Source organism: Lipotes vexillifer, unplaced genomic scaffold (assembly GCF_000442215.2).
Source record: "Lipotes vexillifer unplaced genomic scaffold, Lipotes_vexillifer_v1.1 scaffold1139, whole genome shotgun sequence".
Lineage (NCBI taxonomy): Eukaryota > Metazoa > Chordata > Mammalia > Artiodactyla > Lipotidae > Lipotes > Lipotes vexillifer.
In genome coordinates this window covers 1747569-1774345 of record NW_006798273.1, presented here as the reverse complement: position 1 = coordinate 1774345, position 26777 = coordinate 1747569, and the positions used below count along the sequence as shown (strand labels likewise).

At 44.1% G+C, this 26777-nt stretch overlaps 1 protein-coding gene across 1 annotated transcript in view; it reads right to left on the bottom strand.

Moving 5' to 3' along the window:
- ACOXL (acyl-CoA oxidase like) overlaps positions 1 to 26777 on the bottom strand; it is a 395915-nt gene that overhangs the window by 335827 nt on the left and 33311 nt on the right. The window contains 3 exon segments of the mRNA XM_007470234.1: positions 8002 to 8027; positions 8030 to 8084; positions 18878 to 18974. Coding sequence (XP_007470296.1) covers positions 8002 to 8027; positions 8030 to 8084; positions 18878 to 18974 — 178 coding nt within the window.

Sequence of the window (26777 nt, the reverse complement as noted above, 5' to 3'; positions counted from 1 at the left end):
CAAAGTGGGAAGAGCTCAGGTGTACAGACATTTGCTGTGTCTGCCGGTCGGCATGTCCCCACTCCTAGAAGCACAGCCCCAGTTTCCCTCTGGGGAGCCCTCTTCTCCCAGAATCAGTCCAAGTGGTTGGTGGCTAATGTCAACCTCCAGCCCAGCTTTAGGATGAGCCTGGGACCCAGGACCCAGGACTGGCTGATCTGCATAACATCATGGCCAACGGGGATGCTTCGGGTTGGACCCGTGATCTGGATGGGTCCGATCAGAGCTGCCACTGGGACACACAAGTCAGCTACTGGTGAAGAGAAACTCTTTTGGGAAGCAGTGGAACCTGGAAGAATGGAGGCCAGGGCTCCTCTTCCCATCACGAGAGCTGGTGAAGGAAGCCAACATGTGGGGATGGAGGTGAGGTGAAACCGAGAGATGAGAGAGACCAGGTCCCACACACCCACCCCTGAAGCCAGCTACACCCTGAACTCTGCGAGTATAGCAGCCAATAGGTGCCTTTTTTCTGGGATCATGCAATGGCATGAGCCCCAGTGGACACAGTGACCCCCAAGAAAGACCTTGCAGGGAAGTGGCAGAAATGGCATCTTCACATGCTGCTGTCTGACAACTGTCATCAGCCTCTGGTGAGGACCAGTCCCTGCACTACACGTGTGTGATCAGCCTGACGCTAACTTCCGGAAAGGCCACCCCATCAACTCAGACTGAACCACTTGACCAGGTGAAACGCTTTGACATTACAATGGACGAATTTCACTAATCACATCTCACACAGGAGGCGCTTTTCATTTGGAGAATCGCCAAGTATCCTCGGAAGATGCTTAACGCCCTGATTTCTCAGAGCCCTGCTCTTCGGAATCACTGCCGACCCTGCAAATTGCATTACTAATTCCAACCCAGGAAAATGGAATCCATCCAGATGGTAAATTTTTTTTTCCCCTAAACCCTCTTGGAAATCAAGTTAAAGAAAAATATTTTTCTAAAACTAAAACAGGTTGAATTTTCCAGCCTTAAATCTCTTTGGCTGGTGGCTAAAACGTTCTTTACAGTATAGTTTTCCTAGGTTTTACATTATTTTCCTTCTCTTTGGAAAGGGGAAAACAATGAGTGTTTCAGCCACCTTTTGAAAGACTCCATTCACTAAATGCTATTAGTAGGAGCATCGGGCTGGGTGAGTGAAACCCACAGGTTTGTGGAAAACTACAGCAGTTAACCGAGGCAGTGCCTGCGGGACCCTGACTTCCACAGTCTGTCCAAACGTGGGCCTCTTCCCCCACGTGCTGACCAGTGTGTTGCCAAAGCCACATGCTCCAAAGAGCAGGGAATCTGACCAAATGGGGGAGCCCCTGGAGGGCTCTAAGCAGACGACTCCTTGGCCCAATGTACACTTTGAGCAGGTGCCTCCTGTAAGGGGCATGGAGCCCAGCCCGGCAGGCAGACCAAAGGTGCCCAGCAAGTGGCCGCCACGGTGAGTCAGACTACAAGCCAGAAAGAGGACCCTCACCAGGAACTGAACCAGCTGACAGCTAGATCTTGGACTTCCCAGCCTCCAGAACTGTGAGAAAACTCATTTCTGTTGTTGAAACCAGCAGATCTGTAGCACTTTATCATGGCAGCCCAAGCAAACTAAGACAGAATGAGATGATTCATATAAGGCAAAAAGCTAGCCGTCATGGGGAAGAAGAAAAGGAAGCAGGTCATGTTTCTCTGGGCTGTAGAGTCTGTCCAGATTGCATCAGCCTGCTTGGCGGGAGACCTTGGGCCGCCTCCCAAGCTAGAGTGGGGATTCAAAGCCCTCAGGAGAGAGAGTCTCCCTGGCACCTCTGTCCTTTTCCCACCCCCTCACTGTGAGTCACTCTCCAAGCAGCCCCTGGCTCAGCCGGCACTTGGCTGCATGAGTTCAACTGTGTTTGTCCAAAGCACTTAGGGATGCCTGGAGCCTCTGGATGACATGGACCCGGCGGGTGAGAGAAGGCGCTCCGGCCTGCGGGGTGAAGATGACGCTGAAGAATTGATGCTCAGGTTGATGGCTGGCTCAGGTGACCAGGAAGGCCAGCAGGGGCCTTGGGCTGGCACCGAGATCCGGGGAAGTCGTGACCAACCCAGGGCTCACCAACCTGCTCCCGAGGCACTGCGTCCCCTCCCTGGAAGTCTCCCTCCAGCACCAACAGGAAAGGCAGCCACGGCCTCCTGGGCTGGACCAGAGGCACAACCTACACGTTCCGCTAACTGTCTAGCGTGTCCAAGCACAAGAAAAAAATTCCCCTGCAATGAATGATGTGTGGGAAAGCAAAAGGGGTGAATCATCATTTTTGTTAAATGTTCCAAGATTTTTTTATTGTGATACAATACCTATAACATAAAGTTTGCCATTTTTAGCCATTGTTACACGTACAGTTCAGTGGTATGAACTACATTAACAGTGTTGTGCAACCATCACCACTACTTATAAAACTTTTTCATCACCCCCCAACAAACTGTGCCCATTAGCCAATAACTGCCCCAATTCTCCTCTTCCCCCAGCCTCTGGGAACCTGTAATTTACTTTCTATCTCTATATATTTGCCTATTCTCAAAATTTCACATAGGTGGACTCATACAGTATTTGTCCTTATGGGTCTGGCTTATTTCACTTAGCATCATGTTTTCAAGACTCGTGTTGTAACATCTACCAGAACTTCATGCCTTTTTATGGCTGAATAATATTGCATGGTACCTCCAATATTTTGTTTATCCATCCATTTGCTGACAGACACTTGTATATACAATATTTTGTTTATCCATTCATTTGTTGACGGACACTTGTTTCTTTCCACCTATCAGCTACTGTGAATAATGCTGCCACGAACATTGGTATACAGGTATCTGTTTGAGTCCCTGTTTTAATTCTTTGGGGTATATACCTAGGAGTGGAACTCCTGGATCATATGGTAATTCTAAATTCAACCTTTTCCGTAACTGCCATACAGTTTTGATTTTATGCATTCATTTAATATTCATGTACTGACACCTCCTACATACCAAGACTGTAGACAGAGACAGTCTTCAAGGAGTTTGCCCTCTAGTGGTGCTAAGAGACAAACAACAGACCTGTGAATAAATACATCAATCCAAAATGGGTACACTGTACATATGTACCATATCTTCTTCATCCATCCCTCTGTTGATGGACATTAGGCTGCTTCCATGTCCTGGCTATTGTAAATAGTGCTGCTATGAACATTGGGGTGCATGTGTCTTTTTGAATTACAGTTTTCTCTGGATATATGCCCAGTAGTGGGATTGCTGTATCATACGGTATCTCTACTTATAGTTTTTTAAGGAACCTCCACACTGTTTTCCATAGCAGCTGTATCAATTTACATTCCCACCCACAGTGTAAGAAGGTTCCCTTTTCTCCACACCCTCTCCAGCATTTATTGTTTGTAGATTTTTTGATGATGCCCATTCTGACCCGTGTGAGGTGATACCTCATTGTAGTTTTGATTTGCATTTCTCTAATAATTAGTGATGTTGAGCATCTTTTTATGTGTTGTTGGCCATCTGTAAGTCTTCTTTGCAGAAATGTCTATTTAGGTCTTCTGACCATTTTTTGATTGGGTTTTTTTTTTTATATTGAGCTGCATAAGCTGCTTGTATATTTTAGAGATTAATCTTTTGTCAGTTGCTTCATTTGCAAATATTTTCTCCCGTTCTGAGGGTTGTCTTTTCATCTTGTTTATGATTTCCTTTCCTGTGCAAAAGCTTTTAAGTTTCATTAGGTCCCATTTGTTTATTTTGGTTTTTATTTTCATAAGGAGGTGGGTCAAAAAAGATCTTGCGGACTTCCCTGGTGGTGCAGTGGTTAAGAATCCGCCTGCCGATGAAGGGGACACAGGTTCAAGCCCTGGTCCGGGAAGGTCCCACATGCCGTGAAGCAACTAAGCCCGTGCACCACAACTACTGAGCATGCACTCTAGAGCCGGCGCACCACAACTACTGAGCCTGCGTTCCACAACTACTGAAGTCCACGTGCCTAGAGCCCATGCTCCACAACAAGAAAAGCCACTGCAATGAGAAGCCCGCACACCGCAACAAAGAGTAGCCCCCGCTTGCTGCAACTAAAGAAAGCCCACGCACAGCAACGAGGACCCAGTGCAGCCAAAAATAAATTAATTTAAAACAAAAAGATCTTGCTGCGATTTACATCAGAGAGTGTGCTGCCTATGTTTTCCTCTAAGAATTTTATAGTGTCTGGCCTTACATTTAGGACTTTAATCCATTTTGAGTTTATTTTTGTGTATGGTGTTAAGGAGTGTTCTAATTTCATTCTTTTACATGTACTTGTCCAGTTTTCCCAGCACCACTTATTGAAGAGGCTGTCTTTGCCCCATTGTATATTCTGGGCTCCTTTTGTCACAGATTAGGTGACCACAGGTGCGTGGGTTTATCTCTGGGCTTTCTATACTGTTCCATTGATCTATATTTCTGTTTTTGTGCCAGTACCATACTGTCTTGAACACTGTAGCTTTGTAGTATAGTCTGAAGTCAGGGAGGCTGATTCCTCCAGCTCCATTTTTCTTTCTCAAGATTGCTTTGGCTATTCGGGGTCTTTTGTGTTTCCATACAAATTGTAAAATTTTTTGTTCTAGTTCTGTGAAAAATGCCATTGTTAATTTGATAGGGATTGCACTGAATATGTAGATTGCTTTGGGTAGTATAGTTGTTTTCACAACATTGATTCTTCCAATACAAGAACATGGTATATCTCTCCATCTGTTTGTGTCGTCTTTGATTTCTTTCATCAGTGTCTTATAGTTTTCTGCATACAGGTCTTTTGCCTCCTTAGGTAGGTTTATTCCTAGGTATTTTATTCTTTTTGTTGCAATGGTAAATGGGATTGTTTCCTTAAGTTCTCTTTCTGACCTTTCATTTTTAGTGTATAGGAGTGCAAGAGATTTCTGTTTATTAATTTTGTACCCTGCAACTTTACTAAATTCATTAATTAGCTCTAGTAGCTTTATGGTGGCATCTTTAGGATTCCCTACGTATAGTATCATGTCATCTGCAAACAGTGACAGTTTTACTTCTTCTTTTCCAATTCGATTCCTTTTATTTCTTTTTCTTCTCTGACTGCCGTGCCTATGACTTCCAAAACTATGTTAAACAACAGCAGCGAGAGTGGACACCCTTGTCTTGTTCCTGATCTTAGAGCAAATGCTTTCAGTTTTTCACCATTGAGAATAATGTTTGCTGTGGGTTTGTCATATATGAATGGCCTTTATTATGTCGAGGTAGGTTCCCTCTATGCCCACTTTCTGGAGAGTGTTTACCATAAATGGGTGTTGAATTTTGCTGAAAGCTTTTTCTGCCTCTACTGAAATGATCATATGGTTTTTATTCTTCAGTTTGTTAATTGTGTATCACATTGATTGATTTGCATATACTGCAGAATCCTTGCATTTTGCTGTGCAACAGAAACTAACACAACATTGTAAAGCAACTGTACTCCAATAAAAATTAATCTTAAACCCCTCCAAAAAAAAACGTGATCATAAAAAAAAAAAAAATGGGTACGTGCCATGACAGAATATGGTAAGGCACAAAGACAGATGACAACATGTACGTGAGATTTAAACTGCAGGCTTGAGGGAGGTTTACCTGAAGTAAGGACACTTGAACTGGGACTTGAAGAATGAGCAAGTGTCAGGCAGGTGAAGGAGGGGAAAAGATCGTTCTAGGATGATAGCATGAGTGGTCCAAATATGGAAACAAGGGACCGAAAGAAGGCCAAGACAGCAGATCTCCCGGGTAGGACTACGTGGCACAGAAGGACGTGGCACAGAAGGACTACGTGGAGACGTGAGTGTAGGGCCATACCACATGAGAACCTGTGAGACATGTCAAGGGTTGGAGGGTTTCTCTAAAGCTAACAGGAAGGGGTTTTCAGCTGAGATTGATGTGATCAGAGAAGCATTTTTAAAGATCCAGTCCTTTGAATCTATTCAAATTTCCTTCTAGGATACTCAGGAATAAAACTTTCTTAAAAAGCTTTTTATTGTGGAAAATTTCAAAATAGAAGAGTATCATGAACTCAGTGATGCCCAGCTCATGATCCATTTTATTCATCTTTCCCCCAATTCACTCTCCCATTCTATACCCCAGGTGATCTCGAAGTTTATCCCAGACATCCTGTCATTTCATCCCTAAGTAGTATTTCCTATGCATCTGTAAAAAATAAAGACTCTTTTTTTAAAAAAAATTTATTTTATTTATTTATTTATTTATTGCTGCTTTGGGTCTTTGTTGCTGTGCGCAGGCTTCCTGTTTGCGGAGAGCGGGGGCTACTCTTCGTTGCGGTGCGCGGGCTTCTCATTGCAGTGGCTTCTCTTGTTGCAGAGCACGTGCTCTAGGCATGCAAGCTTCAGTAGTTGTGGCACCCAGGCTCAGTAGTTGTGACTCACGGGCTTAGTTGCTCTGTGGCATGTGGGATCTTCCCGGACCAGGGCTTGAACCCGTGTCCCCTGCATTGGCAGGTGGATTCTTAACCACTGCACCACCAGGGAAGCCCTAAAGAGTCTTTGTAAAAGCATGACCCTACAACCATTATTCCACCTCAAATATAATAATAATTCTTTAATACTGCCAAATATCCAATTTCAAATTTCCCCAACTGACGTCTAGTTTTTCTTTACAGTCTGTTGTTTGAACCAGGATCTAAATAAGGTCCACATATTGCAATGGGTTGAAATGTTTCTTAAGTCCTGCTTGAAACTACAAGCTGCCCCTCCCTCATTTGCTCAAACATTCCCTATGCAACTCTGTGCACCAGGCCCAGTGCAAGATCCTGGAGGTGCAGAGGAGAGGGCTCCCCACCCAGAGAGCTGCAACACCCTATGAAGACTTCCCCATGGTCATGGCCCACCAGAGGCTTGCTAAACAGAAGGCAGGTGTGGGCATATGGTAAAAGCACCAACGGAGGATCATGAGTCTGAACCAGGACCCTCTAGGATTTCTGAGAGGAGGATCTATCTGCTGCATCTCAGCTGACTTTCTTCTCTCTGGAAGCCACAGCCAACCCATCCCAGAGAGAAGAGACCCTGCCTGGATGAAATCATAGGGAAGCCAGTTTTCCCCAAAGGACCTAATGGTGGGTGCCCTCACCCCAGCTGGTGCTCACAGATTTCTTCGTTTTTAATTCCTACCCATTTTTAAATGTCTACATTGCAGAACAGAAAGAGTTTCCATCTTGGACTCATCAATGATTGACCTGCTTTCTTATCTGATCATTCATTCATCATGTTCTAATTATAATTTCTCCCCTTTGGGGACATCAGGACTGGATATTTACATGTGGGGACTGATCTGGTGATGCAGTGGTGTCCAGGGAGGGAGAAGAGGGCACATGCAGGGCTGCATGCCTGCTGGAAGGCTCAGGGCACAGGAAGGCGCCACGGCAGTCACACCTTTCCAGCTATTCTGTTTACCATCCTCGGTGAGCTGGTACATGCAAAGCAAGCCCACAGTGCGATGCCATTTTATACCCATTTGATCAGCAAAAATGGAGACGTCTAAGAATTCCAAGTGCTGTGGCACATTCACCCAAAGGAGTATCTTTCTGTAGGCAAAAATTAATGAACTTCCATTTATATACCGCTCTAGAAATGGCAAAACCATACAGATGGAGAATAGATTAGTGGTTGCCGAAGGACAGGGATAGGGTAGGGGCTGTATGCAGTTGAAAATGGGCACAACTGGGCTTCCCTGGTGGCGCAGTGGTTGAGAGTCCGCCTGCCAATGCAGGGGACACGGGTTCGTGCCCCGGTCCGGGAAGATCCCACACGCCGCGGAGCGGCTGGGCCCGTGAGCCATGGCCGCTGAGCCTGCGCGTCCGTCCGGAGCCTGTGCTCCGCAATGGGAGAGGCCACAACAGTTGAGAGGCCCGCGTACTGCAAAAAACAAACAAACAAACAAAAAAACCATCAGTTCATGAAGGGCAGGCTGCCCAGTGTCTCTCACCTTTACCCCTGGGGCCATGTCTGCTATGAGAGGACTTCTCCTATGACCAGGCTCCAACTGGCAAAATTCTTTGTTTTCTCTGCCTGAAAACATGACAGACCCAATGTCAAGATTTCCTTACGGTTTTTTCTGACCGTTTAAATTAACATCTTTTTAAATAATAAACAGATGTTACTTTTACAATAAAAAATTCAACACAGCAAAAGCAATTTTTAAATTAAGAATAATTCCATCACTCTACTGAACAGTAGCCAATGTTTTCATCCCCTTTTAAAAAACTTTTATTGTAGCATAGTTGAGTTACAATATTATGTTAGTTTCAGGTGTACAGCAAAGTTATTCAGTTTTACATATATATGTATTATTTTTCTTTTCAGATTCTTTTCCATTACAGTTTATTACAAGATATTGAATAAGTGCCCTGTGCTGTACAGTAGGACCTTGTTGTTTATCTCTTTTATATATGGTGCTGAGCATCTGTTCATCCTTTTTTAATGGGGTCGTCTGGTCTCTGGCCACAGACGGAGTAGTTAAAGACTGGCACACGATAGGAAGTCCACTGCGTGTGCATGGAGGCCAGCCCCTGGCAGACTCCCCTTTGGCCTCACGTGGCCTTAACCAAGTTTGTCCCTGGGCCCCCTCACCACTACCACGGTTCAACATAGCGACTCAGACCTGCAGCGTCTCTGCACCGATGCTCCCACCAACAGCGAGCAGCTGGCGCAAGTCCGGGTGACAATCTTGACGTCTTGGACAATCTACCCAGACAGAGGATTTGGAAGATTTGGGAACACTCTGCACACAGGAAAATCAGTATTCTTCCCTCTCCTTTCTAAGCACAGAGCATCTCAGGGCTTTGGTTAAAAACCATGAGGTCCGGTCCTCCTTTGTTGCCCGCTTCTCCCCTGCTGTGCTCAGCAGCTCGAACCCCAAAGCTACACACGCACGCTCTTCTACACCAGCGAGAAGTGGCACAGGGCAAGGACACCGTCGCTGGTTTATTTTAGAATTTCAGAGGCAGGTGGCATTTCTTGCAAAGGTAATTCCAACTATCTGTTGTTGGAATTAATGCTAGCCTTCCTGATTCATCAGTCTCTTCTGAGATGCAGCCAACAAAGCTGGGGCTTGTTGCCCACGTGCACAAGTGCATATGTGTGTGGTGCATGTATGCCTGTGTGTACGTGTGCGTACGTGCGTGTAAACCTCCCCACCAGAAGGAGGAGGGGCCGACCTTCCTTGGAGGACAGTTTCCACACTGGCTTAGACTCTCTCCTCAGACACACTCTGCTTTCCCTCCCATAGGTTTTTACAATGTTTCTCTCAAGCATTATTAATTTTATCAAGCAGCAGACTGTCAACATTTATGACTCTTATCGTGGCTCAAGCCCAGTGCATCTTGTATTGATTATTTCCTAAAATACTCCTCCAAGGCTGGAGCACGTACCACTGCCTGGCTCCAGTATCCGCTCACACGGGAGGGTTCGTTCCCAGCAAATAATAAAAACAACTGTAGCGGACATTCGCGGGCTTTTTTGGAGGGCCCCTGGGTCCTCTGTCCCACAGAGCCCCACAACAGTCCTCCAGGAGGAGCTGAGCAGGGCAGGAAGTGCTGACCCCGTGTCACAGATGGAAAAGTCTAGGCTCAGGGAGGTCAAAAGACTTGTCCAACCAGGGTCACCTAATAAGTGGTAGAAAAAGGGCCAGAAACCAGACCTTCGTATTCTTCACATGGACCTCTTGTCCCCAGCCCTCAATGCCCTTCACTGTTAAGCTGGAGGGAGCCCCGGGACCCCGGGTGGTCCAATCTGTATCTCCAGCCCACCCCTCTTTTGTACCACCAGCCTTATCACAAGAGAGCACCTGACACCAACACGTCCCAGTGCCCATGTAACCTTGCTGACAGTCACCCCAGCCCACCTCATTCCAACAACCCCTGCCTCCCCTTAAACCACCTGCTCTGCTGGAGCCAAACCTTAACCATGAGGACTAAGTAAACCCCCAGAATCTCCAACCGGTCCTGGTTTTCTTCGTATTTCGTTCTCTCCATCTACACTGTGGAGGCAGGAGAATGACTTTGTCTTTGGTGGTATCCAACTGTGGTCATGTTTACTCACCGGTTTGAAATAAATTGCAGTCACATCTGCTAAAGAAGCAATCCCAAATGCAGCCGTCCTGGAGCATTATAAATTGTTCGTGACAGTCCTTTTCCTTCCCGAGTCTCTGCACAGGACCGCGATCTTTGCTATTAGATCCAATGGGCAATGCCGTAGGAGTTTGCCATTAATGCTGTGATGTTGATTTAAGCATTCATTTGGGCTGGTCCATCTCAAGACATCGAGCAAAAGTTCCAGAATTAAGATGAGGCTTGATCTGATGGATTTCCTTACTAGCATATCTTTTTGAATATCTTTTCCACACGTAAATTCTCTCTTCAGTTCTTCTTTCATTTCCGATCCACTAATTGTTCTTAAAGAATGTCTGATATTGACAAGGTTCCCCTCACATTCAATTGGCAGCATACTGAACTGCCCATACTGATAATGATCAATCAATAATTAATGCACTTTTCACAAACATTTTTGCAGTATTTCTACTGTATCAATAGCTGCCTTCATTTAGATTTAATACATTCAACCCAAACTCAATTCCCATATCAGACTGTTAGTTTATAGTAATTTTTAATGATAATGATTCCATAAATGTATGGAGAATATACTCAAACTTGTATTTTATCCTAAATAATACCCCCATGCTATTTACATTTTTGCTTAATAAATTCAGTGTCAAACAGAAGGAAGGTAGTTTTCCCCAAAATAAACCCCATTTCTTTGTAGAGCACTTGACGTATCAGACCTTCACGATGTAATATTCTGTTACAAATCAGATTTTACAAAAATGTGTATTTTCGGTTTTATAAGCCCAGAGTCTCTAAAAGACAAATTTTCTTCTTCAACTAAAATCAACTTGATTCAACACTGCTTGGGTATCTGTATTCTGAGCTGTCTTCCCTCTGATATTAAAGACCCTTGCTGTCCCCTTCATAACCCATCAGTGGGCCCCATTAGGAGCCCTACCAAGAGGACCAGGCAAAAACAGGTTCCTGATCTTAGTTTTCTAACATCAGTCCCCAAACTGGCATATTTGCTTCTTCTGTCTTCTAGTTTCAATTTCCCTATTTTAGTTACATCGTCTCAGTCTTACTGAATACGTGTCCTTTTTTACAATAAGCCTTAAATTATTTTAGAAAGAGAAGGAATCAGAGTAAAATATACAAATAGAATAAATAAATTTTCAAGGATTCAGTCATCTGGGGCCTGCTCTAAACAAGATTGTTGCTTACTGGGCTATCCAGTCCTGACCCTCCCTCCAAAAGAGATCCCAGGGCTTCCCTGGTGACGCAGTGGTTGAGAGTCCTCCTGCCGATGCAGGGGATATGGGTTCGTGCCCCGGTCCGGGAAGATCCCACATGCCGTGGAGCGGCTGGGCCCGTGAGCCATGGCCGCTGAGCCTGCACGTCCGGAGCCTGTACTCCACAACAGGAGAGGCCACAACAGTGAGAGGCCCCCGTACCACAAAAAAAAAAAAAAAAAAAAAAAAAAAACATGAAAAAAAATGAGACCCCAATTCTAGCCACTTCTAACATCTCCCACCATCATCTTGCACCTGGACTATTGTAACAACCTCCCAGCTGGCCTCCTGTTCCACTCTGCCCCAAACATCAGGCATGGTGATCTAATATTTATTATTAAGGTAAAATTTATATACAGTGAAATGCACAGAGCATAAATGCATGAGTTCTGGTCCATTGTCTACCTATGTAACCATCACACCAATTAAGATCATGGAACGTTCCCGTGCCCCGCAGAAAGTGCCCTCTTGCTCCTTGTCAGAGTCCCTGCCCCCACAGGCAACCAGTCTTCTCTTTGCATCAACATTCACTAGCTTTGCTTGTTCTTGAACTTCCATAAATGGAATCATACGGTATGTACTCTTTCATGTCTGTCTTCTTCCAGGCAGATAAGGCATTCGTGTGGTTTTCTGTATCCGTAGTTCATTCTTTTTTATGGCTGAGTGGTTTCCATCTGTGAGTATTCCACAATTTGTCCATTCTCTGACTGCGGGACGTTTGGGTTGTTTCCAGCTTGGGGTTATTATGAATCAAGTTGATACAAGCATTCATGCACAAGTCTTTTTGTGGATATGTGTTTCCATTTCTCTTTTGTAAACCCCCAGGAATGCAACTGCTGGTTGAAGGGTAGGTTTATATTTAATATTGTAAGGAAGTGCCAAACACTTTTGCAATTGCACCATTTTCCATTCCGACCAACAATATATGAGAATTCTAGTTGCTCCACATCCTCAACAATATTGTCAGTCTTTCCCGTCTTTAGCTCTTCTCAAGGGATTGTAATATCACCTCATTATGGTTTAAATGTGCATTTCTCCAATGACTATAGATGCTGAGCACATTTTTATATGATTATTGGCCATTTGAACTCTTTTATAAAGTCCAAAAAATCCAAACTTCTCACTGTGGCCCCCACGTCTGACTCTTCTTACTCGCTGCTGTTCCTTATCCTCTGCTGATTCTCTCCTGGGACCACAGACTGGGATCCCTGAGCAGAGTGCTGGGAGGATTCTGTGACAAAGGCTGTCTGTGGCCATTGTACTTCTGCCCTCCCCAGGGGCCTTGACTACTCCAGGAAAGCCCAAGAGAGGAAGGATGAAAGGTGACATTCCCACGGCTCTGTCCAAAGACATTTTTCATCTGTCACAACATTATTGCAGTATTTTGACAGTTTTGGATTTTCCAAATTCTTGCCTTAAATTTAATGCCTCTTGTCTGGCAGCATGCTTCATCCCAAATTCCTAGCTGCCTTGAAAATGTTTCTGATTATTAGTGTAATCACATAATCTATCAATACTGACAACACGTGATGATGAATGCATCGTGTTGACATCACCAGCCTGATGCATGAGCTTACTTTGCTGTTGACGAAAAATGCATTATTTTACATTAATTTTAATTTAAAAGAGTGATGGATTATGTACCTTGCAACTTTACTGAATTTGTTTATCGGTTCTAACAGTTTTTTTGGTGGAATCTTTAGGGTTTTCTACATATAAGATCATGTCGTCTGTGAACACAGATAGGTTTACTCCTTCTCTCCCAATTTACCATGCTTGATTTTTATCCCCAGCATCGACCACCATCTGACATAAATGTACTTTCTTAGTTTGTAGCCTGCCTCGTCCCTAAAATGTAAGCTCCATAAAGCAGGTATTTTTTTACCCGCTTTGTTCACTGCCTCTTGAACTACCTCAGAGTAGGTGTTCAAGAAAAAATTGTAAAATGAATGGATCACCTAGCCTGGCACACAGAAGGGACTTAGCAAATGATAACAAGTAATCATTATTGTTATTTTTAACACAATATTTCAATGCAAGAAGAGTAACTGTGCCTTAAAATGAGAAGTTTCCATTATACAGAATGGTTTCCAGTGCAGTAAATAAATAGCACCAGGCTTCCAGCTGCACCGGAGTCCCCGGGCAGGTCCCAGCTCACTCCCTGGCACGCCCTTTCAAGTAATCCCTGTGGCTGTCATGGATGACAACTCAGTTCAGGTGCCAATCTACACAGAGGAACTTCTATAAACAGGCCCTCCCTCTATCCTGTCATCTCTGCTCAGATCCTCCACGGCATCCCACGGGGCCAGGGCTGACCCGACCAGAGCGCTGGCCAAGTGGCCAGGGTCCAAGTCGTGGAACCAGAGCTGGGACAGGGCCTCCTGCCAAAGGCAGCAGCACACAAGGCAGAGCCAGGGGCAGCCTGTCCAGCCCACTAGGAAAAGCCTGGGTCCCAGTACAAATGGAAGCCAGAGGACCAAGGGCAGAGCCAAGGCCAGGGTGTCGGAGCCAAGAGCTCGAAGTAGGTCAGGAACCAGTCCTGGGATGGGACTTCAGTCTCTTGGTGAAACCCCTGCTCAGCTCCTTTTCTGCAACATGCCAATGGCTTCAGTGTAACTGCTTCCTGGGAAAGGCTGCTCCTTTTCTCAGGGGTTCATGAGGAAAGCAACAACGTTCCCCATGCCCTGTTGCCTTCTAAGGGGAGCTGACTTTCAAATCTTTTTCCATTCCAGATCTGATCACCGCCCCCCACCCCAGTATTTCTCTAAATACAAAAACCCAAACCATCCCAAACTGACACTATCTTAAATTCTGATGGAAATTTAATAATTGCAGTATAATAAATATAATATACACTTGATCTTAGCCAAAAGGCCGAGAAGCGATAATAATAAATATAATATAAATATAAAGCCGCCAATCCCCCTCCAAGCTGATCTGAGATGAGTGGTTTGAGAAAACAGTGGATGATTTAGACCAGCAGTTCTCAAGCTTTAGACCCCTTTATACTCTTAAAAATTATCTCGGGTACTTCCCTGGTGGCACAGTGGTTAAGAATCAGCCTGCAAATGCAGGAGACACGGGTTTGAGCCCTGGTCCGGGAAGACCCCACGTGCCGCAGAGCAACTAAGCCCATGAGCCACAGCTACTGAGCCTGCGCTCTAGAGCCCATGAGGCACAACTACTGAAGCCCACACACCTAGAGCCCGTGCTCCGCAACAAGAGAAGCCACAGCAATGAGAAGCGCGTGCACCGCAAAGAAGAGCAGCCCCAGCTCGCCGCAACTAGAGAAAGCCCACACGCAGCAATGAAAACCCAACGCAGCCCAAAACTAAATTAATTAATTTTTTTTTAAATGGCAAAAAAAAAATCATCTTGGATTCCAAAGAGCTTTAGTTTATGCAGGTTGTATCTATCAAGTTACTGTACTAGTAATTAAAGCTGAGAATTTTTAAAATGTTTATCCATTTAAAAATAACAATAATAAACTTATTACATGTTAATGTAAATGACATAATTCTTATGAAAAATAGCCACAATTTTCAAGCCAAAAACTAAATCAATGAGAGGAATAGCATTGTTTTGCATTTTTACAAATTGTTTTAGCATCTGGCTTAATAAAAGACAGCTGGCCTCTCATGTCTGCTTCTGCACTCAGTCTGTAGCCATGTGTTGTTTTGGTCGAAGTTGATTATGAAAACCTGGAGTCGTGCACGCAGGTAGTTGGACATCTACTTTTCAGATAGTAACAGAAAGGATCTTGGGCACACCCACGGGTCCTCAGATCCTACTTCGAGAACCACTGGCTTCGGTAATGATGCTACCATGCCCCGGCCCACGTGGATCATGGGGGTGAGGACGAGAGGAGCTCAGGATGAGAGAGAAGATGGCTGGGGACAGGGTTGGGGGGTAAGCAGTCACGGATGGAGTGGGGAACTTCATTATCCATTATCCATTGTCCCCAGTCCTCACTACAGTTGGCCAGGAATAGCCTGAGTCCCCTGGCTCCCTCCTGAGAAAAGGAAATGTTGGGATGGAGCATTCCTATGAGTCAGCCCTGCACCATGATTGGGAGGGATGAAATGCTGAATGGGAACAATTCAGAAGAATTAGAAACAATTCAGGAGAAACAGTACAGGGTACCAGGAAAGGACAGTGCGTCAGTACTCAAGCCAGGATGCACACTGCATCACCTGCAAGGTTTAAATGCTGATCCGATGAGCCTGACCAAAAGCCTGGATGGCAAGAGTTTGGAAAGCTCCGCAGGCGGTTCTAATGTACACCCTGGGGTGAGACCCACCAGATTTGAGTGGGCTCAGGAAGCAATCCACCTGGCTTTGAATCCAAGCTCCACAGCTTACTAGTTGTATGACCTCTGACCAGTTACCCAGCTTCAGTTTACTCATCTGTAAAATAGGAATACCACTAGGGATGTCGGGAATATTAAATGAGATCATCCATTTAAAGTTCTTAGAGCTGTGACTGACACAAAATATGTATTTAGTAAGTGTGAGCTGTCACTGGTTATGGTGATTTTGGTGCAGGCTGTCAGCCTCTGTTGGCTTCCAGGGTGTCTCTGATGAGGGTGCCACGCAGACAGGACCAGGCACCCAAGGGAGGGGCTGGGGTCCAGTCTGAGCACTGCCACAAAGCAGATGTCCCAACTGGGTCCTCCGTCTCCTCATCTGGAAATTCCGGAAGTCAGAGACCTCCCCCAACGCAGGACCCAGTCCTGAATCCTCAGGGAGAGAGAGAGTTGGCCGAGGCGCACAAATGTGATGTCGCTGGAAACAGGTGCAGGAGGAGTTGAAAAGGTGCAGTGAGATTGTTCACATCGTGTGTGTGTGTGTGTGTGTGTGTGTGTGTGTGTGTGTGCGCGCGCGCACGTGCATCTGCACGCACTCTGTAGTCGGGCTGAGATACTGTTTTCCTTTTTAAATTATTGAAACACCTCAAATCTACTGCAGTTGACAGAAGGGAGAAGACAGAGTGGAAACATTTTAATGGCTTTTTCTCAGCCTGTGGGCTGTCCACCGAGCCCTGGGATGAATGAGGCTCGCTCCTCCTTTGTCCTCAAGGACATCATCGTCACATGTTACATGCTGCACTCTGCCTGGGAGCTTATCCAATCATCCCCCAAAGTGAAGAGCAACACACGAGGGCCAGGGAAAGATGGAAGGACCTGGAATGCTCTCTGAACTGGCAGTCCATGACTCAATATTTTCATGAAGAGATGGGATGACTCATGCAACACTTCTAGAATTACTGGACGTGGACAGCCCCTCCAGCTGTTCACAGGGGGAATTTGAGAGCCTTCACATGCAGATGTTCTGCTGAGTCTATGACAGCAGCCCCACGTGATAAGCCTGCAGCCCCAGTGACCGATGACTGACTGGTTTAATTTCCTTCAGGTTCATTGGCTTTTGCAAATTCACACAGAGAGAAGCGCCAAACAGGCTGAAATAACTAACAGAAATGAGCTGGAGGGATCGTCCAGGGCCAATCCTGTGCCTCCCAGAGGAATCACACCTCATCATACAGGACAGAGCTGTCCAGGCTGCTGACGACCACGGAGGGAGCCGTGAAAACAGGGAGATAATTGGATCCAGGGCTTAACACACTTCATCAGTAGCGAGAGTATGCAGGCTAATCCTTCAGGCGTGGGGGGCTCAGGCTGCAACTGATAAACCTCATTAAAGGATCAACCCTCACATCCGGGTCTTGATTTTTGACACTAACTTAAGCCTTAGACATGTTGGGCTGATTAAGGGGGCAGGAGAGTGGCCCCCATGTCAGAATCTCACCTTCCTGCCAGCCCCACACCGGACACATTTGGAGGCCAGATTCTGATGGAGAAAGTGGCTGAAAGCAAAGAGGGATTGGGGTTTTTATGTTCGGTTGCTTGTTTGGTTGTTCATTTGTTTGTTTGGTTGGTTGGTTGGTTGGATGAGAGAGAAGATGGCTGGGGACAGGGTTGGTGGGTAAGCAGTCAAGGATGGAGAGGGGAACGTCATTATCCATTATCCATTGTCCCCACTCCTCACTACAGTTGGCCAGGAGTAGCCTGAGTCCCACTGGCTCCCTCCTGTTTGGATGGTTGGTTGGCTGTTTGGCTATTTGGCTGTTTGGCTGTTGGGTTGGTTGGTTGGTTGGTTGGCTGTTTGGCTGTTTGTTTGTTTGTTTGGTTGGTTGGTTGGTTGGCTGTTTGGCTGTTTGGTTGGTTGCTTGCTTGGCTGGCTGGTTGGTTGGTTGGTTGGTTCGTTGGCTGTTTGGCTGTTTGGTTGGGTGGTTGGTTGGTTGGTTAGTTGTTTGGATGGCTGCATTCACCTCTAAATGTATGTTTCATTGAGAGGCAATTTACTAGCTTGAACATCTACTTTGCCAGCATGTTCTACTTGGTATGAAATGATTTTCCAGACTTTGCCAGCACACTTCACCCTGTTCTGGGGGTATTTCCTTGCACATGCTCTCCGAGGTGACGCTGTGCCCTTGTCACCTTGGAGGGGCTGCTGGACCTCACCAGGAGGTGAGGTGCCAAAGGTCTGCCTGTAATTTCTTCCTCAGGAGAAGATGCTGAGTTCTGTCCCTGCCTCCTCAGGACAGACAGCCAACCAAAGCAGGTAGGTGGGTGGTGATCTGGTCTCAAACACGGACTCAGGCCCCCACCAGCTCTGATCCACACTCCACAGAGAAACGAGACCCCATGGTCTCCTGAATGGAAAAGACCTCCACCCCCTCACTCCTCAGCCTCTCCCTCCGCAGACCACGCTGGGCAGGAAGGGGGCCAGGCTCACGGCAGAACACATTCAGCTCCTCAGCATCTACTGAAGCTCATCCCCAGTTCAGGGCCCTCCCCCAGGGATCTCACCAGGGGGTATTTTTTTCCTGTGTAAAGTGTTAGGTTTAAGGGAGCTATGAAGCTGCATGAATTGACTTAAATTTGCCTAAAATATAGAGCTTCTAATGCCAGCATCACAAAGGAATCCTCTCATCCCATATTCTTTCTTTCCTTCTTTCTTTTAATGAGGCTAAATTGACTAAAATAATTTAACTGCATTGAGAGTGGCAATTTTTAGGCAAACAAGACGCATCCATTTTGGACAAGTCTAAAATGCTTAAAAGGTCCATAAAATTAGTTCACTACGTTTCTCAGATATTTGAGTTTTACACCCCAAATTATATTTGTTTTGTGAACAAATATTTCATTACCTCTGCTCATTCCCCTACTACCTGGCCTGTGGGCTCGGGAAAAGTGAATCAATTAGGTTAACACAGGGAGGGGACAGAAAAGGAGGGTGAAGGAGCCACTCTCCCATACCGACCACATTGTCTGTTTCCCCCAGGGCAAAATTAAAATGTGCTTCCTTCCACAAGTCACAAAAGCAAACAAAACAAAACAAAATATTTTTCTTTCTCTGTCTCTCTCCTTCACTCACACACTGTACACCAAAATAACAATGAAACTTACCTGATCCTGAATTGTACATTTTATCAGAGGCAAACCCATGGTAAACATCACTCTCTGAAATGTCAAAGCTCTCATTTCATCCAGACTCAAATCATACCTGTGACAAATGGATACAAAATGGATGTTAAGACGTTGGATTGATGGTGACCATGAGTGGAGCCTTTGGACCCAGGGATCTGACAGAACAGACATCTTTGTTGGGTCTCTCTGTAGCTCTTGTTTGATGCTATGCGTCAAAGGAGGCCACCATGTGTGTGACACAGACTGTGGGGGGTGGTCAAAATGGAAGGAAAGAAAGAAGGGTTCCCTGACAATGACCTTAAAACAAGACTCTAACATTTCCTCCTCTACCCAAGTGTCTGGGATGGCAACATGGGGCAGATGGGAGAGACCTGTGTGGTGGCCCCAGGAGTGCCACCTAGAATTTCCTTCAAGAGAACCCACAGTGGGAGCAGCATTTCCCAGCAACCTGCAGCTGCCATTCCTTGGAATTAACCTTGGCGTTGGCCCCAGGCTGCTCTGCCCTCAGGCTGCTCCTGGCTGGTGATGAGCCTGGCAAGGTTCTAGACTCAGGCCATTCCTGCCCACCAGGAGACTTTTGCCCAGGGACCCCCAGCAGCCCACTCAGACTGTCTCGTGATGGTGCCAGGCCCTTTCTTCTCCCTCATTTCATGGTGTCAGCCCTGCTCGCACACATCCCAAAGGTTCCCCCACCTCCTGCAACTCCCTCCCTGTGACCCTTCTAGATGTTCCCCCAGTAAGTCGCTTGCACATCTAGTCCCATCTCCGTGCCTGTTTCTCAACGAACCTCGACTGACATAGGAGGGGAGGATCCATGCTGTCGCCTAAAGTGTTTAAACACAAAGCACAGCCAGAGTTTGGGGGGAACCGCACTCAGGTTTGGATGCTGACTGCCACTAACTGCGTGACCAACATCAAGTGGCCTGCCGTGGCTCCATCCTCCCATCTGTAAGATGGGAATGAGAGTCACGCATAACTCAGAGGAGTGTCATTTCAAATGCTTGGACTAGGGCTTGCATATATATGGTAAGTGTTCAATAGTAGTAACTGCCATTCACGCTCTTAGTTACCCCATCTCCTCCTTCTCAAGGGCAGGCACTGCGTCAGACCCGTTTCTACAGTCCCAGCACCCCGACAAGGCCTGGCCCACGTGAGGCCCCATTCAGTGGTGGGTGAACTTAAACGTATTTGGGTCCTCAAGTTTCACGACCAGGTTGTGGAGGCAGTGTCCCCATGGATTCCCCCAAAGACAGGCTTACTACACATACTGTCCTCATGTCAAGTTTATTTCCACCCAGAACACAAACTGCATGCATTCAGAGTCCACATCTTAAACTCCTGTGTAGCCCCTGAGGACCAGCAGAGCATCTCACATTTAAACATTTTCCCTAAATACCTGCTGGCCAATTGCCCCAGACCAAACAAGAACCATCTTGACTTTCTCTCTTCCATCCAGTCTGCAGGTAACTGAAAAATCCAAGAGGACCCACTGTGCATTCGTGAAGGTAAAAGATAACCCCCCAACCAAAAAAAAAAAAAAAAAAAAAAAGCCAAATGGTCACAAAAACTCCCTAACAAAAAACTCTTGAGACAGGACAGGCCCATTCTTACTTTTTTCTTTTTCTGAGTCAGAACCACTGGTGGGGATTTCAGTAGAAACATTACTGCATGAAGTCAGTATTTTCCCTAAGGAGAACAGAAAATTAAAATGCCAATTTCAATAAAATGGGAGACTGGGAAAATCTCCAGATTTGAACATACAAGTAAGGCCTGCCCAAAGCATCTGAGTCAAGCGGCTTTGGCAGGAGGAACTGAAAAGAAGAACCACAGAAAGAGATCTCACAGCACAAGGGCCAAATGGTGACCGATCTCAGGAAATGCTAGTAAAAATTCACTTCCTAAATGGAAGATGTGTACATCGAGACGTAAAACCTATAGCTCTTATCTGGAAAGCGGGATAGGAATGGCAGTGAGCTAGCAGATAGCAGGAAGCAAGCTGGTCTCTGAGCTATAGGTTTAGGGTCAGGGTGACATGAAGAATCACATGCACAGGTCACGTTTGAGAGAAGTGGTCTATCTCAGTGGCAGCGAGGAAGGAAAAAGTTTCCATGTTATGAAAAGGACCCACCCTGGATCACTATCCAAGCTTTCCCCAGCTCCCCAACCCTGAAACCCCTTAGAAAATCCAGGCTAGAAATCATTCAGTTTCACTCACATCATTCAGTTATAAGTAATAAAGAGAAATTAGCATAGAATTGAAACAATGACCCTACAAAGAGCAGCAAATCTATTAAAAAACTAAAAACGCTCATCGGGGGAAAAGAGTCATCCTGTAGCAAATAAAAATTGTGACCAAATATTATCTACATATTATATAAAACCAGTGGTGTGGGACTTCCCTGGTGGCACATTGGATAGGAATCCGCCTGCCAATGCAGGGAACACAGGTTCGAGCCCTAGTCCGGGAAGATCCCACATGCCGCAGAGCAACTAAGCCCGTGCGCCACAATTACTGAGCCTACACTCTAGAGCCTGTGAGCCACAACTACTGAGCCTGCATGCCACAACTACTGAAGCCCACACGCCTAGAGCCCATGCTCCGCAACAAGAGAAGCCACCACAGTGAGAAGCCCGTGCACTGCAACGAAGAGTAGCCCCCACTCACCGCAACTAGAGAAAGCCCGCACGCAGCAAGAAAGACCCAACGCAGCCAAAAATAAATAAAATTAAATCTTTAAAATAAATAAATTAAATTAAATAAATAAATAAAACCAGTGGTGTGTTAGAGCCAGTTTAAATTAGCTCATGAGATACAATTGTTAAATGTTAAAGAATTTTTGTGAACTAGTTTTTAAACACAGTCATTATCAAAAATTAATATATAGAAAGTTGCACTGAAATAAATTCTATTTTAAAAATAAAAGTAATACTCATCCCTTCCTAATTATGTTATTAGATTTTACTATTATCTATGTTCTTTGGGTTGTTTATGTGTATTGGTGGAAATACTATATAATGGAGGACTTCCAGTCCTGCCAAGGTGCAATAACCTCATTCCTCCCAGATCCTCCCTCTTACAACTAAAAAACCCTAGACACTGCACAATAAACAAGCATAGGATGACTGAAAAGTACAAAGAAGAAGGCAGACCACCTGGGGGAACACAGAATTTGAGGAATGCCATGCCAGCAAATTCTCTGGGTTTCTTTATTGCCTCCCATGTATGTATGCTGGACAAGATGCTATAGAATCTTCCAACCCAAAATCTCCAGCAGACACAGACAAAAAGTACTCCAAGAGAAGCCTGTTCTCCTTAGCTGAAGGATGCAAAAGGGTCTGAAGTTGCTAGGCAAACAACAGACTGCCTTTGGGAGTGTGGGCAGGGAAGCAGACCATCAGAACTGGCAGTGTGGATGTGCAGCAGGATTCCCAGCATCAGTTGGGACAGGAGGCTTTCAGATCACATGGGCTGCCAGGAGGCTTGCAGAGACGTGGGCTCAGCTAAAATCTAGCCTCAGAGTGGGGAGCTCTGGAGTATAAGTGGCATCACAGAGTTGTCCCACTCTGTCAGTCAGTAGCTGTGGGCATTCCCAGGGAGAAAGCATAACCTCAGGCATTTCCTGGGAAGGTCGCTCCCATTGGGCAAGGACAATTCCAAGGAGCTTTGCTGTGAGTTGATACCAGTCAACGTTGATAGCAGCTAGGAGATGAGTGTAGAGGCCTGGTAAAGGGATCAGCGTGGGGTATCAACAGCAACTGCTACAGAAATCAGGAGAAGAAAATAACAAATTAAACTAAAGGAAAGGAGAAAAAATAAATTATTAAAAGCAGAGAAGTAATCAGTTAGGAAATAGAAAAGTATAACTAGTAAATCCGAAAGCTGGCTCTTTGAAAACAACCACCATAGAGGTTTTCGTTAAACATTGTACTGGGGGAGTCAGCCAATGCAATTAGACAAGAGAACAAAATTTAGAGAAATCGAAATTGGAAAGAAATGGGCAAAACTCTCTATTTACCGATGATGCATGTGTTAGATTGATTGTATTGATGGCCTCTCTGCTTGACCTCTCCTTGATCCCTGTCCTCTGACACTGCAGTTCTCATAAAGAGGCAGAGTCTGCTTCCCCAACCCTTGAGTCTGAGCTTGGCCATGTGACTTGCTTTGGCCATTATGCTATTGGTATCTTTGAGAGACGCAAAGGCTCGAAAAAGTATTTGTGCATTTCCTTGCTCTCTTACTCCTCTGAAATCCCCCCTGAGAATATGCTTGAGATAATCTAAGAACATGCCTGGACTAGCCTATGGGGTGGGGTGGGGTGTATAAAGTAAGAGACAAGTATGAAGAGCTCAGTTGTATCAGCCAAAGCCATCACAGACCAGCCTACCTCCAGGCAACCCCTAAACATGTGGAAGAAGCCAGTCAAGATCAGAAGAGCTGCCTATTCAACCTACAGCTGACTACAGATTCATGAATGAGCCCAGACAAGACTAGAAGAACCCCCCCAGCCACCCACAAACTCATGGTCCATAATATTGATCAATTATTGTTTTGAACTGCTAAGTTTTGCATTATAGGTAACTGATACAATAGTCCTATATACCTGGAAGCCCGCAAGACAACTAAAATTACTACAAACAATAAGAGTTGGCAGGATACACAATTAGTAGAAGTTAATGGCTTCCATACAGATACATAAACAATCAGTTAGAAAGTACATGAAAGAAAAGATCCCAGTTGCAAACGTAATAAAACGAAAGAAAAATATACTTAAGAATAAACTTTTTATACGTACATAACTTACCTGAAGAAAACTTTAAAACACTCCTAAAGTACACAAGCAAAAACTTGGTCAAATAGAAACATGGACCATTTGTTTTAATAGGAAGAAACACCACAAAGAAATCAATTCTCCCTAAGTTAATTTATGCAGTCAATATGACCTAAATAAAAACACCAATAAGGGATTTTGAAGTTCACATATGAAAGGAAACAAGCAAAAACAACCAGAAAAACTCTAAAAATGAGGAGCTATGATCTGTGTGATAAGGCCTCAGTAATTCAACCAGTGCAAAAATAGGCAGATAGACCAATGGAATAAAATAGAATGTCGAGAAACGGAATTAAATATATATGGAAAGTTAATATATTTCAGAGAAAGCTGGGATATCAAATCTTGGGGAAAACAAAACATTGAGATGTTCTAATTGGGTAGCCAACTGGAAGAAAAAATTAAGTTGAATCCCTATCTCACACCATATACTAGAATTCCAAATTGATCAGGATTTACATGGAGGAAAACAAAACCACAAGGTATTAAGATAAAACATAAAGAACTCTTTCATGATCTCAATGCAAAAAAAACTTTCTAATATGATATAATATTTTAAAGCCATAAAGAAAAATTTGATAAATGTGACTATATAGTAACAAAAACTTCTGCATGACAAGAACACCTTAAGAATAGTCAAAAGACAAATGACAAACAGGGACAAAATACTTGTTACTGATGTCATTGCAAAGGGATGAAGCTCCCTAATTACAGAGCTCCTATAATTCATTATAAACATACCAGCAAGCACAACAAAGGAAACCATCAACAAAACGAAAAGACAACGTAGTGAATGGAAGAAAATATTTGCAAATATATGACCAACAAGGGGTTAATATCCAAAATATATAAACAACTCATACAACTCAATATCAAAAAAACAAACAACCCAATTTAAAAGTGGGCAGAAGAAAGACCTTAATAGACATTTTTCCAAAGAAGAAATACAGATGGCCAACAGGCACATGAAAAGATGCTCAACACTGCTGATTATTAGAGAAATGCAAATCAAAACAACAATGAGATATCACCTCACACATGTCAGAATGGCTATTATCAAAAAGACCATAGATAACAAATGTTGGCAAGGATGTGGAGAAAAGGGAACCCTTGTTACACTGTTGGTGGGAATGTAAATTGGTGCAGCCACTATGGAAAACATTATGGAGGTTCCTCAAAAAACTAAAAACAGAACTACTATATGATCCAGGAATTTCACTCCTGGGTATATATCTGGAAAAAACAAAAACACTAATTGAAAAGATACATGCATCCTAATGTTCATAGCAGCACTATTTACAATAGCCAAGATATGGAAGCAACCCAAGTGTCCATCAACAGATGAACGGATAAAGAAGATATGGTATGTATATATATATATATATATATATACATATATATATATACACATATATATACATATATATGTATGTATATATACACAATGAAATATTAGCCATAAAAAAGGATGAAATTCTGCCATTTGCAGCAATGTGGATGGATCAGGTGAGAATATTATGCTTAGGGAAATAAATCAGAGAAGGACAAATACTGTATGCTACCACTTATTTGTGGAATCTAAAAAATAAAACAAACTAAGGTATCTAGCAAAACAGAAGGAGACTCACAAACATAGAAAACAAACTAGTTGTTACCAGTGGAGAGAGGGTGGGGGAGGAGCAAGTTAAGGGCATGGGATCAAGAGATACAAACTACTATGCATAAAAGAGATATGCAACAAGGATATATTGTACAGCACAGGAAATTACAGCCATTATTCTGTAATACTTTTTAATGAAGCACAATCTATAAAAATACTGAATCACTTTGCTGTACATCTGAAACTAACAAAAATTGTAAATCAACTATACCTTAGTTGAAAAAAAAAAAAGACCAAAATGGGGCAAATGATTTGAACACATGGGCCACAGAATAAGAAATACAAGCGATACAAATATATTTTTAAATCTCTGCTCTCATATACAGTAAAAGAAGCACAAATTAAAACTACACTGAAATACTGATTTTTACCTATTACATGAACAAAATCCAGACAGTCTGATAACACACCACATTGGCAACGTTGTGAGGAACTGATGCTCTCACATACTAGCCTGAGGGGCAGAGGGTACAAATTGGTACAGTCTGCACGTGCAGCAATATCTATCAAAATTACAAATGAACCTACCTTTTGACCCAGCAATTCCACTTCTAGAAACTTATCCTTTGGACATCCTCACACATGTGAGGAGATATAAGCTATAGAATAATATGAAGTATGGATCCTCTTTTTTAATATAAACTGTAGTATTCATCAATTACAAATTTTGTAATCAAACAAGAAAAATGTGGATCAAGAGAAACATCAAACTAAAAAGACCAGACAGCAAAGCCTATGGAAATGCCATTTGGTATGTTTTACAGACAAGATTCTAAAACGTAAGTAACTATTGATAGCTCTCTCTTTACACTTCCATTCCACTAACGTTTTGATTAAATGGCTGTTATTCATCTGTTTTAAAATCCCAAATTCAGAGCGAATTCCCTGGCGGTCCAGTGATTAAGACTCTGAGATTCCACTGAAGAAGGCACCGGTTCATCCCTGGTCGGGGAACTAAGATCCCGCGTGCTGAGCGGCGCAGCCCCAAAAATTTAAATTTAAAAAAATAAAATAAAATCCCTAATTCACATTAATTTCACATTACTTTCACATTAAACTAAGCTTCTTACTCGTACGGATACCAAGCATCTCACTGGAGTCAAATTTTAGTAACGGTTTATGTCAGTCTACACAGGAAAATAGGACACAGGACAAGATCAGGTGAGGACTATTAATGCACAGGTAATATATACACTGGCCAGAGGAACTGAGAAATTATTATAACCCGTAAAATAAACATACCTCAAGAAAACTGGGTTACTACTAAACAGCTCTCAACTATTGATACCCAACCTCCTTACATTAAAGAAATTTCTCAACAGGGACAAGTTAGACATTTTAATTATAGGTCTTTCACATTCCCCACCCCGACTCCCAAAATGCACTATTA